We start from the raw sequence: 19,118 nt of genomic DNA, 5'->3' as shown, positions 1-19,118 counted from the left end.
GTCTGATCATCTTCCATTCTCTATTGTGTCTTCCCCATTTGTTTCTAGGGCTTCCTGTTTTCCACAATTTCCTCTCTCACTGCCTCATAATCTTAATGATTTGTTGAGTTAAGACCCTTGTATTTATTTTAAGTGAGATTGCTAATTTCAAATTGACAAATATTTTCAAGATACAGAATTTTCTCAGGGAGAATACCATGGCTGTTTCAATGAGTGCTTTAATTGTGTCTTCCCAATATCATTTTACAATCTCTGAAGTTAATCCAGTCTTACAGATTGTCTGAACCTTCCTGTTCTCTCACATCTCATTACACTCCAACACTCTTCATAGATTCCCTATTCAAGCCAAAGCCTTTTTTTCTTTTTTCTTTTAATACAAACATTTCATCATTCATTAAACAGTGTGTCATCTGGGTACATTTTTGTGTCGTAATAGTTAAAGCATATATATATGCTTTAATATATGAATATATATATTTTTATTTTAATACCAGTACTTAAAACTTCACATATCTATTATTATAATATTTCTCTTCTTAATTTATTTAACTTTATATATTATTTTCATATTTATTCTCTAACCATTGATAAAAGAGCTCCCATAGATTATAATAAGTTCTTTCTTTCCTTTAATTGCAAGTGTTAATCTATTCATTTCTGCACATTCTAATATTTTTTTAATCGTGTTTTCATCTGTGGGGTTCTCTTCACCTTTCCAATTTTGTGCAAATACAATTCTAGCTGCAGTTATTACATGAATAATCAAATACACATTTTCTTTACTATCTTTTTCTGATAAGATACCCAACAAGAACAATTCAGGTTTTAAATCAATATGTTGGTGCATCATCTCTTCCAACCACATTCGTATTTTTGCCCAATATTTTTTTGCTTCCGCACATGTCCACCTCATATGATAATACGACCCCAGTGTCTGGTGACATTTCCAACATTTAGTTGATTTGTCTTTAAACATTTTTGCCAATCTTTCAGGTGACATATGCCCTCTATAAGACATTTTATAGAAATTCTCCTTATATGCAGTTGACATTGTTAGTTTATAATTTCTTTCCCACAATTGCTGCCACTTATCTAACTCTATCATATGCCCAAAGTTCTTTGCCTATGCTATCATTGTTTCTTTTTCTTGTTGTTCTTCTAATTTAATCCGCAGTAAGTAACTGTACAATTTTTTATCGCCTTTTCTTCTGTTCCTGTTAATATCTTATAAGCCAAAGCCCAATTTGAAGCACTAACACTTTTATTCATAGTGCTCCAGACGTAATCCAAAGTATCTGTCTGTATTTCTCCCTACTGCTCATTTTTTTAAAAAATCCTTCTTTTGGTTGTAACTTCCAGGACACAGGTTCCAATTTTGGGGTTCAGGGACCTGACCTTGAAACTCTGTAATCAGTTCCTTCCTTTCCTTTGTCTCCATGAAAGAAGTTTAATTTAGCAGATAACTGCATTCAGCATTTGGTCTAAACAGTGATGATTTGCCCCTGGGACATTCAACACTTCTGTCTTGAAGTAACATGGTAGACTTTAGACATGGGTGAAGGTAGATAGGGGAGATGTTTGGCAGAGTTAGTATGAAAGCATATTTCTAACAAACCCTTTAGAAAGACTCCTTATTTCTCCTTCTCCATTCTCTAATTTCTCATGGCTTTGTCATACTATTCACATTATTCTCCATGGATTATCCAGTGCTTTATCCCTGACCTCTTGCTGTGCATACAAATATCCTCCAATCCACAATTCCAACCAATGAAAATTTGCCCCAAATCAGTAGAAAGTACAGAACCATCAGTATAAGGGTTTCTAAATCTGAACAGATAGTGGTAATAAATAGATGTCATAAATACAATCAAGTTGACCAGTCCAAGGTTCTGCTTCTTAAAGTATTGTCCTGTATCATGTTTTTTTTTTTTGTAAGAATAAACACACACAGACACGCCTTTACCTAGAAAGAAAATCAGCTATACAGCATAGAAGGGCAATAAAATCCATCCAATAAGGAGCAATAAAACATAAGATTTAAAACAAAACGAGTGGGTAACCATGGTAAAAGGTCAGTATCAGTGGTGAAATGTAAAAGGTTTTGCCACTGGTTCTCTGGGCATGGCTTGGTGGGTGTGGCTTGGTGGGTGACATGTTATTGGGTGGGTGTGGCCAACTTTTTTTAATTTTTCAAGCATTTTTACTATCTATTAGCCAGAACCGGCAGGAAAAAATGCTTTAAAAAGCGGAGGGGGGGGGAGCTTCCGAGGATTTCATGGCTCAGCTGTAAGCCGCATGATCATCGGAAGCTTTTTTTCTGCTTTTTAAAACATTTTTTTTCCTGCCCATTTGGGCAAATAGGCAGGGAAAAAAATGCTTTAAAAAGCAGGGGGAAATGCTTTAAAAAGTGGGGAAAAAGCTTCTGACAATCACGCAGAGCATAGCTAAGCCATGCGATCCTCAGAAGCTTTTTTTTTTTACTACCAGTTCGCAGAACCAACAACAATCATCCCTACCAGTTTGCGCGAACCAGTGCGAACAGTTAGCATTTCACTCCTGGTCAGTAGCCTTGAACTGTCACTGGAAAGAGATTCGTGTTGCTTTTAGGTGAATCTCCTTGATGACAGCATTCTATTTCAAGTGACAGCTTAAAAGACATTTCTTCAGATGACACTCATTGCAAGAAAAAAAAATGGAGCCCAAAGAAGAGTAAACTAAAAAAGTACCTATGATGGTCTAGAGGTGACCTATATGAATGCCAGAAAACTTTTACAGCCTTCCTATAAAATGTATCTGTATCAAATATTTGAAATACTGGACTAAACATAAGTCAGATGTGCAAATTGAAATTTAATTAGTGTTTTAAAATCAGGCCACAGGTTTAATAAACCTGAGGCGTAAAAGAGTTTTGAAGGTGACATTTTGGTCAAAGAATTCTATTTAGTCACAGACTGACTTTCTTTATGTGTTGGTTTGAAAGGTTTCCAGATCATGTTACCTAAATTGTGATAAAATAAATTATGAATACATTTATTATAATGTATTCAGAAGAATCAATTACTTGGGACGATAATTAATCTGAAGAAACCTTTGAGGGATTCTGTGGATCTTCAAGAGAAAATAGATTAAATATAAGAGTAATTATTATTCTGAAGGTATGGCTGCTTAAATGGGAGAACTGAGTCAGACTGATAAAGTAAAGCCAGCTAGTAAGGAGCAAATTACAGTTATGAGAATGCTAGTAGCAGGATAGAATAGTTTGATGCTACATGTCTGAATTTCAACCCTTTTGCCTAACAACATTTATTCTTTATCCTAGTTATTGAGTATCAATCACTTGTCTGTCAGTACAATGGAGGGGGCAGAGGTTGTTCTGTTTCCTTGATATAATCATATTCATTCTTTAATTAAAACTGACTTGTCCCCATTGACTCTTGTTGTCAGCCTAATTGGGGATCTTGCCAGGGTTGTGACCTGTTGCACTAGAATTCCAGATTAGCTGTAACTACGGCGTTTTTGTGCTATTTACTGCAAAGATTTCCGCATCACCTTCTTGTTCTTGTTTTATTGGTTTCTTCTTGTTTTTATATCCTATTAATCAGAACTCTATCAAACATGCTTAATAAACTAATTCCATGGTAGTTTTATATTTGCTTTTGCCAATTTGCCATTTGTATAAGAAAAAAATAGCATTTTTCCAGATGTTAGGGGCAGATACAATCTTCCCAGTCTTGTCAAACAAGTTTCACAATCACTTTATATTTTAAGATTCCTTCAGCCATATGTGTTGCCCTGCCATTTTTCAAAATACTCACATCTATTTTTCTTGGATGTTAACTGTAGCATTTATTTGAATTCTACTTATCAACATATCATTATTTAAATACAACTCTCTGAAATTCCCATTCCAGTATTCCCTCACTTTAGTTTCTTTCAGAATCATGTCATCACTTTTATTTTTAGTTTTCTTCATTCAGTGGAAGATCTTTTTTTAGTTCTTTTCAACCACTTTCAGTTTTTAATTTCCATCGTCAAAATCATACTGCATTTGGATGCCTCTTTTAGTCTTTGCAGGATTACATTTATGTTCCTTGCTATTTTTGATTATATTCTTTCAATTATGTTTTACTCTCTGTGTACACATTATACAATATCCTTTCCTCATATGTTTTCCTTTTACACCACCATTTTTACTTATTTATGTCTTAATTCTACACATTCCTTTTTTTAGTCTTCAAGTAACTTTTATATCTTCTCTTTTTTCATTCACTTGCTATTTATTCTTTCATGAAATGAACATAATATATTTTCATACAGGACCTGTACTATACAGTCATCCGTTCCTAACCACCCTGACACTAAAATGACTAAAATTACATAACAGAGCAAGGTTCAAAGTTCTTGCATCACAATATCTTTCAAAAATATATAAAGGAGAGATTTTGCATTTTGATGCATATTTTGTTATTTTCCCACACCCCACACAATCCCAGAATGTACAAGTCTGAAACTTGTACATTTTCTCCCTACCATCATACTAGTTTAATTATAATTTCTTAATTATAGAAGTATTTTATGCTTGATTTTTGTTATCATTCCATTTGGCATTATTATGTTCATCAAATCTAAGGTGGGAAGGGATTAAAATAGAAAGCAATGACATAATTCCAATAAAAAATACATAAGTAAAGCACTAGCAGCAAAGTATTTGTTAATTGCCTTAAGATAGAGAATGGGCTAAACTGCTTGGTAGTACTTCATAATTTGAGCACTGCACGACAAGTTTCCAATGGGTGGAAACTAATAAGGAGAAAAGCTACCTAGAACTACGGAGAAATTTCCTGACAGTGAGAACAATTAACCAGTGGAATGACTTGCCTACAGAACTTGTGGATACTCCAACACTGGAGGTTTTAAAGAAGAAATTGAACAACCATTTGTCTGAAATGGTATAGCAGGGGGTTGGACTAGAAGACCTCCAAGGTCCCTTCCAACTCTGTTATTCTGCTACTTAAAATACTTGCCTTCAAGTCCTAGTGTGGTACACTTTAGAAGGTTGTTTATATTAGTAAGGACATAAGGAAGGGATATTATTTTATTTTTCCTATCCTAAATGTTGTAAATCTAAAGACAACAAACAATTTCTTGAATTGACCCTGGAAATAAATTAAAAAGTATATTGGCTAAGTCAAGGGTAGAAGACTTCGGGATATTTGGGAGCTGTCCTTTATACATTTAGGGAGTCCAGTCAGGGGAAAGGATTCTTAATTCTAAATAAACCCCATCTTTTGAAACTGGTCTGTTGCTTTACCTTAAGAAATATTTTGCTTAAAAAGTTTTTTCTGTGTTTTCGTTTCTTCACATACATTTTAAGCCTTTTCTCAGATATCATTATGAATATCATGTTGTGAGGAAAAACAGAAAAGCTGTATGATCTCCTCAGGTAGCTGCGGTCACCGTTTCCCCCCGCTCAACTTTGTTTGAGAAGGCCAAGAATGCCACAGCAATTTATACATTGTCGCAATTTTGCACCTAATTGTTTATTCTTGTTGGAGAATAATCCAATAATCACTATTTAAGAAAATAATCTAATTCAAATACAGCACTTCTTGTCACTCAAAAATCTCAGCTAAGACAAACCAGTCTTTAACTATAATAGACAAATGTGGATTCCTTGAGAGCAGAAATCTGTTTTGATTGTGTAAAATGGTCTTCCTCCTTTATTTATTTTATTCTCATTTTACTTCCCTTATTATGGAGAATTTGGCAAATTTGGGCCAATATCCAATGAGCAATAAGCCAAATGAAATTCCTGTATGTTATTTCTGTGCTCTGTCTAGACAGGGGAGATGAACCAGACTTATAAAAACACCTCATAGGCCAGATAGGATATGTGGCAAGTCTTGCTTTTATAAAATTACCAAGGTTATAATGGCTTGTTAGTTACCTATTAAGTTAACTGCTTCCTTTCCTTTAGAATATCAAAGTGGCATATAAAATGGCACTAATTTTAGATACGTTCATGGAGTACAGGGTTAAAATAGACTACAATTACATTTTTCTCTGTAACATAAAGTTGATTAATAAGATGACAACACCACTCTCTATGATTCCATAGGTTTCTTACCATGAAAAAAATGTGCCTAAAATTTAAATTAAAAGCCATTTAATATAAACCCAACCAAATTAAATGCTATCTCCGCCTTGTTGAAAGTAATCTCTGAATAAGGAATAGCTGAAATTGTAGAAGCATTCAGAAAAAATATATATTTAAAATGTATACATTTTCAAGGAAAGGAAATTAAAAAATGAGAAAAATCAGTTGAAGACCCTTCTAGAGATGTCTCACCTACTTGGATATAAAGGTGATAGACTCAAAAGTCAATTCTCTTTTTTTGCTCCTGAGCATATAATATTATTTATATGATAATTTTTACCCCAAAGATTCAGAAACTGTCTTTTTTCATCTGTATAGACTATTGGAAAAAATCTTATGGAGTCTATCCAAAATTCTTAGAGAACAACTTCTGGTTGACTTTTTAATACTGAAATAATATATTTAGATCTTATCACAGAACATTTTAGTTTGGCATGAGTGCTAGTGGATTATATATAAGAAATGTATTCAAAGTTTTAAAACCTGTTGCTGTAGGCAATGAAAGTTTAGATGATGCTTTAATATAAATTAATGCTGTAATGAGTACTTAGTTTGAAATTTGAGAAATTGTCACCTAGTTTAAGAAGAGGAAGAATCAGGGGAAAAAAAACAGATTGGAATTGGATTATTACCGTAAACGTATTATTTGGTGTTTTTTTTTTCTCCTAGATCTTTCAAGCCTGATTTTGTTCTCATCCGTCAGCATGCTTACAGCATGGCCTTAGGAGAAGACTTTCGCAGCCTTATCATTGGCCTGCAATATGGTGGGGTCCATAGTGTCAATTCCCTTTTCTCTATCTACAATTTCTGCAGCAAACCCTGGGTGGTAGGTGATATTTTTAAATATCCTCACATGAAATAAAAAGGGAGTTATTTTGGTATATATGTAAACAAAGGAATTTGAAAGCCAATGTTTAGTGCAAAATATTTTTTAAAAAACTTAAATCAAATTCTTTATCTTTACCCCTACTGAAGATTTCAGTAAATAATACAACTGTTTTACTTCCCCAAACAAAACAATTTCTCAGCTGTTTAATCCATCTCAGCACAAAATGTCTCATTTCATCAAGCCTAGAAAATCCCTTTCTGCATCTTTAATAACATTGTCTATCCTGAAAGGGAATAATGTATAGCTGGGAATTAAGACAAAAATATAATTTAAGATATTTGTTTTGTTCTGCTTCTTTGGAAAACTCTATTTTGATGTTCTTTTTTCAATTCTGGGAAAGTCTAAACTGCTATCATCACCACCCTATCTCAGGTTGCTTTTTTATTTTTTACTAACGAAACCAACTAAAGAACTATCATCATAATAGTTTAAAAACTATAGAAAATACTAAATAGTTAAATTATTTCTGCACAAATTCATTTTATTGGAAACATAGCGTTCAAATACCTTGTCAAAGAAAGGATAGTAGCTAAAGTAGAAATATAAAATTTGTAGAGTGGCATTGCCTAAAGTCTATGGAGAGAGAGGAAGATGACCTTGAGGAAGATATGCAAGCTCTGTTACTAAAGCAACAAAGGGTAAAACATATTGTAAATCCACAAGGACAGAAAATATGCAGAAGAGGCCCAGGCAGATGTTTCCCTAATTCACAGGAGTACAAGAAGATGGAGAAAGTACAACTTAATCACACTTTCAATATTCTACTATTATAGCCACTCTCATTAAAAAAAATAATTTATATTTGCACAGAAAGGGTCTTTGTATGTGTGAAGAGTGGTTTTTTTTTTAAGAGGTAGGATTAGGACACATATATCTGTATTTATTCCTCCTGCTCTTCACTCTGTTTTGATGGGTCTCTCTAAATCATTCAAGAGAGTCTAAGCACCACAATCACTGAGTTGAACATCACCTGACCAAGTTGTACTGACAACCTCACTCTACCCCTTTGGTTGTTAAACAAATCACTGTGGTTGTTAAGCAAAACATCAAATGTCCAAGATTTATGATTTTACTTCTGCCTTCTCTGTTGACTCTGCTTGTTGCAAGCCAATTGCAAAGCACATAAGTGGCAACCCTGTGACCATAGGTTGTATGTCATATATAAGGGCCATTGAGGAACAAGACTTTCAGAGCCTCTGAAAGTTCCTTTGGTTCAAGACCTGAGTAGTGGTGCAGTGGTTAGAATGCAGTATTGCAAGCTAATTCTGCTGACTGCCAATTGCCAGCAGTTTGGCAGTTCAATCCTGACCGGCTCGAGGTTGATTTAGCCTTCCATCTTTCGGTAAAATTAGGAGCCAGATTGTTGGGGGAAATATGCTGACTCTGTAAACTGTTTACAGAGGATTATAAAGCACTGCGAAACAGTATATAAATCTAAATGCTATTGCTATTTTATTACTTTTACTTGTATTATTCAGTTTTATGCTGGGCCATATATACAGAGCCAATCTGTAATTAATTTAATTTAATTTAATTTAATTATTTAATTAATTTTTTTAATTTATTTTTTTATTCCATTAATTTAACTAATCAAATTCAATTTTGTACTGGCACTGTTCTTTTATATCCTTATCTTGCCCACTTTTTTTATAGATGGCCTTAGCATATTTGAGATCATGTGCAATTGCTTGTTCCACTCATCCAAATTGAACACTCTTTCTTTCTCTATATATTTTAAACAAATTGAGAAATTTGTACAAATTAGTGCCAGTGTTTCTATGTCAGAAATATAGCAATGATCACTAAAACCTTCCTGTGTAAATTTTTAATTTACATGGAATTTAAGAACGTTTCAATGTCCTGAAAATTGAAGACACAATTCTAATTGAATATTTTATTCAAGGCCTGTATCTATACATTAATCACCAAACTTCTAGATATCGTGTCATTTCTCCTAATTATATAGCCTTGATGAAAAAAACAAACAGAATAAAACCCCTTCTATACTGTAGTAGGTTGCCATTCCTGCTCTATGCAATAAGTTCTGTTTATTTTCCTTTATCTTATTCTAATTAGGATAAAAATATTATCTATAAAATATTGAATTCTTTGTTGCACTTCCAATAAAACAATAAACATGTTATATAGATCATTACCGTGAAACATATTTCATATCGAGCTGTCACCCTCTTGTGGCATATTGTTAATGTAGATAGGATTGATATAGTACATATTGAAGGTACTATCATTTATAAAAATGTGTTCCTATGAATGAGCCAGAGGTGGTATGCTGCCGGTTCACACCGGTTCAGGTGAACTGGTAGTGGCGGCAGCACGAGGCTCCTCCCACCCAGCCTGACATAATCACAGACCTTCTGTGCATGCCCAGATGTGCATGCGCTCCTACTACTGAACCAGTAGTGAAGAGACTAGAATACCATTACTGGAATGAGCAGTCATGCAGAAATCTGAACTATTTTAACTACTAATTTCCCTTTTATTCAGCAAAAATAAGCTACAGAACTGCATATTCGCTAATATATGTGAATATAGACTTTCATTGGGGGGGGACTTGCTTTGACTTATATGCTGTTTTATTAAAATAGATAAAACAGGATTTTTGGTTTTGTTTTGTAATCAGATATTTGAGTTAGTTGTGGGAAGGGCCAGTCACTCACCCTCTGTACTAAAAAAGGAAGCAGTGGAAAACCTCTTTGGAAATATTGCCAAGAAAACTGCAAGGACCTGTTCAGGCAGTCTTCAGAAGTAAACACTGATTTGAAGACTCACACACACACACAAAACTTCTCTCTAATGACACGTGCCATTCCTAAAAGATCACTATAAAATTTTAAGAGATCTTGCTGTATCATTTCTACATCGCTTTAGGTACATAGAGGATGAGCACTTAAGTTTTCCAGCAAGGATAAAGGTCCATGCAAAATATCATCCAAAATATAATTAATTTCTTCTCATTATGTACTTGCAACTGGAGGCCGATTTGAAGTAAGCGCCTATACACTTGCCAGCACTCTCAGGTGGACAACTCAAAGGCAAATATCATGGTAGTAGAGATTTTAGACTAGGATTGGAGAAATAGCAATCATATCATTTGCATAAACAGAAGAGGGATGTTAGATGTTTGCTTGTTTAAAATCAAAACCTGACATAATTTTAAGATTGTGTTTTGTACGCGCATTCATGTAACCAAAAGGATTTTCAGCATGCATTATTATTAATGTGTCGTTTCAGAAGGTATGATTGGCAACAATCATACATTGACAAATATTTTGGATGAAACATGAGGCATCAGAGACACAACACTTCATGTGCATTTGTATTTGATGTTTGTCCAAATTGCAATATTGCTCCCAAGTGATTGCTCTTCTTTTTCCTTCCTTCCTTCCTTCCTTCCTTCCTTCCTTCCTTCCTTCCTTCCTTCCTTCCTTCCTTCCTTCCTTCCTAGTTCTCTCAACTAATTAAGATTGTCAACTCATTGGGTCCTGAGAAGTTCCCTCTTGTAGAACAAACATTCTTCCCAAGCCATAAGCAGATGGTAAGTAACTTGGTTTCTTTGTTTCAGTGGTACAATGTTTTGCAAAAGGAACTAAGATTGCATAAATCAATATTCTACAGAGGCAGAGTCATGCTTCCCAGAATTGTTCATTCCACTAGTTCATGAAATTGCAGCCATTGCTGCATTACTATGATTACATGATTGCCATCTGGGTGCTCAAGTGCCCAGTTATAGCACAGTGAACCACATTATAGCAATGTGTGACTTTTCCCACAAATGGGGAAGCAGCAGGAAGATCCAAAGTCATTCCCATAAGTGGCTTCCAGGAAGTTGAATGTTGCTCCTGCTTTTTCCATATTTTTCTCTCCTATGGTCAGTCAGTGCAGGTCAGGGGTGTCAACTTCAAGGCCTGGGGGCTGGATCCGGCCTGCGGAGTGCTTAGATCTGGAAACAGCAAAGGACCAGTCCACGGTGCCTCTGCCAGCAAAAGTGGAGCTTGGGTGCCCATTTTTGCTAGCAGAGCACTTGGGTCACCATAGGCGCCCCGGACATGAATGACATTGAACTGGTCACACCACTCTGCCCCCCCCCCGAGGTCAAATACAACCCTGATGTGGCCCTCAATGAAATCGAGTTTGACGCCCCTGGTGTAGGTAAAGCAATTTCTTTGAAACAATGACCTGACAGGTAATTGTCTAGTATGTTATTAAAAAGAGATTGAGAATGTATCAAAATCTTTGTAAGGTTATTTTGACTCATTCTATACATTCTATATCTCTCTTGTGTTGACTGATAGTTATTATTATCAATTTGTATCACCATGTTGCTCAAAATAAGTAATAGGCATGGGTAGATATTATTAATATTACATGGTGCAAAAATAGAAGGACTGAGTATTGAAAATATTCAGACTTTATGTAATTTTTCTTACCCTCCCCAGTGTCTTCCAGAGAATCCAATTTCATTACAACCGAACAGAATTGTAACCAAACAGAGCAGGCTCTGCCCCTTTTATGCATGGATGAAATGTCATGATAAATATACAGTACAAGGGGAGCTTGCTTGTTTTTGAATTTCCTGTGGAAACCTTGACCCTCCCAATTATTTCCTGTTATCTCCAAATTCTCTTAAATTGACTGTCATGTTCCCTAGAAATGAAGGGATATTTTTTAACATCAGTATATTTAAGATTAAAATACTACATCAAAAATATTAAAAAATATAAATTCAAACTTTTTTAAACACCAAAGGGTTGCAAAATCCATCTACATATATTTAGGTGGATTCATATAAAATATTTTTGAGTGGAGCACCTCTGGGCAATGAAATGTATATCTTTATTCAAGAAGAAAAATGTTGTTTTCTATTTACATCTCAACAAGGAAAATAACATGCAATGAAACAAAAAACTTGTGTATAAAAATATTCCTTGGAATTATTTATTTGTGCTTTCTACATTGTTCCAGAACTTCCTTTATTGCTTGAGTCCATTCATAATTTGCCCTTGTAAATTCCAGAAATACAAATCCAGAAAAATTACACACTCCATCAGCACTAGATTAGGGAAATGATTTAATTTAGGATCCATACATCTTTCAAGATTATTGTCAGAGTGGAATTTCACTCTGTGATATACTGTGCTAAAGTAACTTTCAAGAATTTGTTCTAAATAGCTATAATTTTTCAGTAACTCTGAATAAGGCAAATACCATAGCAGTATAATTTACTAGAAAATCTTCCAATTTATTTTCCTAGGTAGGAAGTTTTTACTTTTTAAACTAGAAAAGACTTGTCTGTCGTATTGTAGGCATAATACTGCATAGATGGACTAGTGAGCTAATGGTAAAAAAAGATCTATCATTTAATTAGGAGATAGGAAACCTTTAAATGTTGGTGAACTCACATCATGGTTAATGATAATTTGGGGAACTGTGAGGGCCAAAGCTATTTTTTTCCTGTATAGAAACTTTATGTTAGCATCTACAAGAGTGATAAATAAATAAAATTTATTAAAAATAAAATTAAAAAAATTAAAAAAATTAAACAAATTATATTTCAAGATTGATCCATCATATATTGTTTTGGTCACAAATATGCAAAAATTTTAAGTCTGAAATGTTCCATCTTTAAAACATGATTTTGAATGCTTTGAGCTGAATAACAATGTGATCAGAACAAAATACCTGGTTTTAAGAGACATCAGTTTAAATATTCTGAACAAAGTGGTTAGGCTGCTTTATGTAGCCTACCTCAGCCTATTGAGCAACAGATATGAATCACAACCTTGTTGCTACCTACAGTTGGGTTGATAAAAAACGGAGTGTGGAGAGGATAGTTGTATATATCCATATGGACAGATAAAAGACATACCTGTATACTGCTTGCAACAGTATACCTACATTACTAATGTTTTTTTCAAAAGTTGTCTCCAGTATTTCATTTTGTAGGTAGATAAGATGGATTGTGCATATACTATTCTATTTCACACAAATAGTGCTAATGATGTGTAAATGTGAAAGCTGGGAACAATTTAGTTTGGTGATTTATTGGGATTTGGTTATTTGTGTACATGCATTCAACTTAAATATGACAAAGATAGACAAAATTTGCCTGTAAAAAAAGACTATCAGATGTGTATCAGCAGTGTACTTAAGAGCTGAGGTGGTGCAGTGGTTAGAGTGCAGTCCTGCAGGCTACTTCAGCTGACTGCTAGCTGCAGTTCAGCAGTTCAAATCTCACCGGCCCAATGTTGACTCAACCTTCCATCCTTCTAAGGTTAGTAAAATGAGGACCCAGATTGTTGGGGGGGGGGCAATATGCTAACTCTGTAAATTGCTCAGAGAGGGCTATAAAAGCACTATTAAGTGGTATATAAGTCTAAGTGCTATTGCTATTGCCAACAATATTCAGTAGGATACCTTTTTATAGAGCAAAATGAGTTACAATAGAGATGATAGAATATCTGTGGTAAGAAATAAAACACTTTATTGTTTAGAATAAAAGTACACTATAAAAAGTGAACATTATTACCTTAAAAGACAATATACATTCAATGAATATAAAATTTATAAATAACAAAATAAGGAGGAAAACTGTAAACAGTACTACTAAACTAAGCAAAAAGTACATTCCTTTTGGGGAGGAGCTTTCTCCTAGATTGCATTTATTTCCACTCTAATGTTCATAATTGCTAACAATGGTAATGCAAAAAATAAAACAATTCTTTACATCTTGGTCCTAGGGCTGTTTCTACAAAAAAAAAGAGAGCTGGAATCAGTAGGGTTTATTATTAAGGTGTAAATAGAATTAAATCCTAATTCTGCAGCCATATGCATGCTTTTCCTGAGAATAATCTCCATCAAATTTAATGCAACTCCCTTCTGAAGAAAAAAGACATGCTAAATTAAATCCCTTGCAGATGAGTTTATAATTGGACATATCAGGTCTTACTACTTCTGGAATCAATGGAAAGACACCAGCTGACTTTAACAAGAATGGCTCAGGCCCATACATCAAATACAAAACTAAGCACTCAGGGCATCTTGCTGATAAATTTACTGGATCAACACAAGAGTCAGATTACCATTTCAAATCCCACATTACAGTCTGTACAATGGGGATGATAAAAAGGCCCATTTTTTATTTGTTTGCTTTTATACAGCCACCCATCTTGTACCAAACTTTTCTTTAAAAAAAATACTGTAAAGTAAGTTTTAGCATTGAAAACTTTGAAGGCATCCCAAAAGAAATGTATTTTTTGCTGGGTTTTTCCCACCTTATTAAAACAAAACCAAGAACCAAGCCACCCTGTAGGGGAGTATTGTTGATTAAGCTATCACTCTTCCTCAAATAACTCTTGTCTTCTGTGGTGTACAATAGAACACCTACATCAGTGTTTCTCAACCTTGGCGACTTTAAGTCCTGTGGACTTCTGGGAGTTGAAGTCCACAGGACTTAAAGTCGCCAAGGTTTAGAAACACTGACCTACATAGAGAAATATATTTTATTGGATGGCTATGATATTTTATTTCTTACAAATACAGAGATACATTACAACTTGAATAAGAACATGTTTTTTCTTAGCATAAGAGAGCATTTCACCATTTTTTGACTGCAGTATTATGGCGATTCAGGTATGACCTTAAGTGAAAATAACAATCTAGAGCTGCCATTCAGTGAAAGGAAAGATCAAAATGCTTTCTTTTTGCCTTTAAGATCTGAACTTAAATCAAGTTTGTCTCAAGAAATGGGGCAATTCATATTGCTGGCTTTTATAATTTTGGCTGATTGCAATATAAATTAGTCTTTTTTATGGAAACAACTCTGAATTTACTGTTAGCAACATTTGCACTATAATTTATAAACATAAAAATACTGTTGTGGAAAATACAGCAGATACTTTTCTGAATCCATGTGGTATAGCGACGTTGTAATATATTTGTGTGTTTGTGTATCCTCATTCCTGCTCAGCCATCTCTTTTGGTTTGTGGAAGCCCTTTCTGTTACAAAAACTTATTCAGTTCAGCTGAGAAGAAAACTAGGCGCATTTTTAAATTATATTATAGAACAATTTTGAACTTATGGCAGCTCTGTTTTTAGGAGGAATGAATTGAAGACCTAAAGTAATGTTAAGACAAATTATAACAGCACAAAAGGACAGAACGTGTGCTTGTAGTAAGTGTATTAACCTTCACCCCATTCTACGGTCTCAGTAAATTATGCAATTGCCAACCTCAATAGAAACTTCGCTCTTAAATTACTTTTAAAATATTTTTATATTACACCTTTTCATAATAGTAATAGACTGTAGTGAAAGCAGAATAGCCAGTTCCTTACTTCTAGAAAGTATAGTGAGCCCAAACCATAGGGCTGTTTAACTGTAGTCAACAGTGGAATACATAATAATCTCCCTAAAATATTATTTTAGTTAATAGATCTAGTTCAAGAATTACATTAAAGGCTGGAAAAGTAGGTTTTAATATATTCCCTGCCCATCTTCTCTATTTTCACTGTGCCTACTGATAAACACACTATTAACAAGTAGGAAAATATTATGAAGAAACGATTTTTCACTGCCTTGCCAATATTCACAGGAGTATTATGAAAAGATTCCTATATAACAGAATTTACAAAATACCGCATCATGAAAAACTATGAAAAAAATTCAATGTTTTTCAAAGTACAGGCTGAACCAGTATTTGTACAATAGTAAGGCACTTTTACATCACCATTCTATTGTATATTTTTAAGGGAAGGGGATAGGGACCATGGAAATATTTCAGTCTTAGAACAATTGTTTGCATTGGCCCTTATTTTGATGGCAAGAAGGAAAACAAGCATACAGGGAAGGGAATAAAAACAGATTATTATCACCACTTTAGAAATTACTGGAACTCCAGTAGCTTTCAAACTAAAAAAAACAAAATAATAACTAATGACTTGGAATGTGAATGGTTGCTCTTTTGAAACAAAAGCATGAAACTTTTTATTACTTATAGCATGAAACAGAATCATGCCCTGTCAAAAATAGCTTATATCATTATATCTATATACAATTTTGTTCAGCAAAAGCAGTGTTTGGGCAGCTGGTTTCTTACATCAATATGGCCCAGGGAGGGTTGTTTCTTTCCTCCTGTGCTCCAACTTTGTCCCCTCTCCACAACATTCTGGGAAACTTGTGTGTAAAACAAATATTGAAGAAGCAGTTTTACATCCACATCAAAGCCACAAAAATATCTGGTGTTGATTTGGTTCTCAACAGGTTTGTTCCACATTTGTATTTAGAAGATGTATTAGCTTTGTTTTAGTTGATTTTCATTTTTTTAAAAGAAATTTATTTTATGTGCAAACCTAGAACTGCCATGAAATTTCTACATTCATATTGGAATGGACAGGCATTTTGAAGTATGCAATCTTTTAAATTCATGCAAAGGAATTTCCCCAAATACTCCATATTCCATTCTATATAAGCATAATGACTTTCTTTGCATCCCTTCATTATGTGGCTCACAATGGTGATTAATCCCAACTGGCTGCGTTCATAGCTACCTGCTCTGAGAACTGAATGTGAGAATAAAACAGCAGCACAGGAAATGAAGAGGAGGGAATAGAATTTTAATTAGGAAGTTTTTGAGATTTGTGTTTTCCTACAAAAATATATATATTGCTATATGTATAGTGCTATAAAAACTTTAAGCAAAAGCTCCCTTGATCATCTGGGAACTTCTGTTCACACACCAGATAAATATTTGATCAACATGGGATGAGAGCAATTTTTTAAAAGATAATTTTAAAAAAGAGTTAAGACAGCATAGATTTAAAAATCACAACAGTTCGAAGTGCTAAAAATTGCAAGAAACAGGCACTAATATCATGGTTGCCATCATGATCAAATATGCGTTAGTGTCCAAAGAATTCTCAGCCACATGGGAAGAAAAGAACAGGGAAGAAAGACAAATGGAATTTCAGGGGTCAGTTGCATTGATGATGGTTTTATCAGGAGGTGCCCATCCTCTATACCAGCTGCAGTAGCCATCTTTGTGTTTGATGCAAGCATAATGCTTTGACTGGTACCCTGGTTGACCAAAGCTGGAAAGCATATCTGTCCAGAGGCATTCATTCTTGGAGGTCACAAAGCAAGGAAGATAGTAGCAGGGCTTAATCTATAATTACAAAACAAAACAAATGAAAGGTGTTGAATTAATCAGATACTTTAAGACTATATAATTACCATGTTTCCCTGAACATAAGACAGGGTCTTATTTTCTTTTGACCCCTGAAATAAGCCTTATTTTCGGGCAGGTCTTATTATTTTTGAGGTGCGGGAGGCGGCGAACATGGTCATCTCATGGCTGCTGCTGTGTTGCAATATTTTCAGAAAGGGCTTATTTTAGTCCATGCGCTCAAAAGCCTGATTGGGCTTATTATCCAGGGAGGTCTTATTTTCAGGGAAACAAAATAACTTTTGTATTCATATATATCTTCTGAGCCGTGGTGGGGCAGTGGTTAGAATGCAGTATTGCAGGCTAATTCTGCTGACTGCCAGCTGTCAGCAGTTCGATTGTCATCGGATCAAAGTTGACTCAGTGTTCCATCCTTCTGAGGTTGGTAAAATGTGGGCACAGATTATTGGGGACAATATTCTGATTCTGTAAACAGCTTAGAAAGCTTAGACGGCTTAGAAAGGGAAGTAAAAGCACTGTGAAGTGGTAGGTCTAACTACTATTGCGATTGCTATTTTCATATAGAAAAAGTAGCATATACCACTAGATTAGTCATGATGTAAAGCATTATTTCAATCCATCTTTTAATCTCATTTTCAATATTTTAAACCATCTAGTAATTTAATCTTAGTATGAAAGCAACATTATAATAAGTTCCTGGAACTTGCAGGCCTCATTTTCTTCCCCAGATTTTATTGAAGTACAATTCCTTTTTGTTGCCTTTGTGAACCATCTATCCCAGAATATTAATCATAGTATCTTAGTATCATAGTATCTTTTTGGATTAGTTCAGAGGATTGGGAGGAAAAACTGGGTGTTGCACTGTTCTCATCCTTCATCTGGGGCCAATTCTAGTCAATATTGGTAAGTGGCAAAGATATGGCTATTACAGGATCCAATCTGGGTCAATCACCGGTGAGCAATCCAGATTGAATTCAGCAACATTATCCTGGGACATATATATTCGCCTTCATTACAATACAATAGCAGAGTTGGAAGGGACCTTGCAGGTCTTCTAGTCCAATCCCCTGCCTAGGCAGGAAAGCCCTATACCGTTTCAGACAAATGGCTATCCAACATCTTCTTAAAGACTTCCAGTGTTGGAGCATTCACAACTTCTGGAGGCAAGCTGTTCCACTGATTAATTGTTCTAACTATCAGGAAATTTCTCCTCAGTTCTAAGTTGCTTCTCCCCTTGATTAGTTTCCACCCATTGCTTCATTCATCTGTTACTTTGTGAGGTGTCTCAAGCAGTAGTTATTTTTCCATTTCTGCTTAATATCTACATGAAATCACTCTGTGTGGTCATCTGTTGACACAGGACTAGACATCACTCAATCTTTGATTCTGGATATAGTAGCACTACACTAAGCAGTGGGTAATGCGGATGCACTCCTAGATTCATAACACCTGCATGGTGTTGCAAAGGGACATTGCACAACTCCATCTTATGCAACTGTTGTAGGTCAGGAGTATCTATTTATCCTCCTGTGGGCACTATTCATCTTACAATTAGACTACCTCAATATGCTCTACATGTGAGGCCATACTTAGATGACCATTCAAAAGCTTCAACTGGTCCAGAGAGCAGAAGCATGGTAGCTACTAATATGCCTCAGCACACCCAGGTAGCATCTCTACTTCACAAACTGCAGTCTTTGCCATTGTGCTGCTAGATGTCAGTTCTTTCTTATAAAGCCCTTCACGGCACAGGGCCAGGTTACATTCATAATCACCTATCCCTGATCATTTCTGCACGATCTGACAAGAAAGACATTATCTCGGTCTCATTATTTGGCAACATCATCTAGTTGACACAGGAAACAGGCTTTT

The 19,118-nt window shown here is 34.8% G+C and overlaps 2 protein-coding genes across 3 annotated transcripts in view; one reads left to right on the top strand and one right to left on the bottom strand.

Annotated features, from left to right (window-relative positions):
* The window catches only part of SYN3 (synapsin III), a 178,712-nt gene that overhangs the window by 19,341 nt on the left and 140,253 nt on the right, over positions 1-19,118 (top strand). For both annotated transcript variants that reach the window (XM_032221727.1, XM_032221728.1), the window contains exons 4-5: positions 6,827-6,983; positions 10,513-10,602. In XM_032221727.1, coding sequence (XP_032077618.1) covers positions 6,827-6,983; positions 10,513-10,602 — 247 coding nt within the window. The remainder of the gene's footprint in view (positions 1-6,826; positions 6,984-10,512; positions 10,603-19,118) is intronic.
* Positions 16,391-19,118, bottom strand: part of TIMP3 (TIMP metallopeptidase inhibitor 3) — a 32,821-nt gene continuing 30,093 nt past the window's right edge. Inside the window, exon 5 of the mRNA XM_032221729.1 lies at positions 16,391-17,225. Within this exon, the coding sequence (XP_032077620.1) occupies positions 17,028-17,225 (198 nt within the window). The 3' untranslated portion in view covers positions 16,391-17,027. The remainder of the gene's footprint in view (positions 17,226-19,118) is intronic.

Source organism: Thamnophis elegans, chromosome 7, assembly GCF_009769535.1.
Source record: "Thamnophis elegans isolate rThaEle1 chromosome 7, rThaEle1.pri, whole genome shotgun sequence".
NCBI lineage: Eukaryota > Metazoa > Chordata > Lepidosauria > Squamata > Colubridae > Thamnophis > Thamnophis elegans.
Note: the sequence above shows the minus strand (reverse complement) of the source record. Positions and strands in the feature narration are given on the sequence as shown.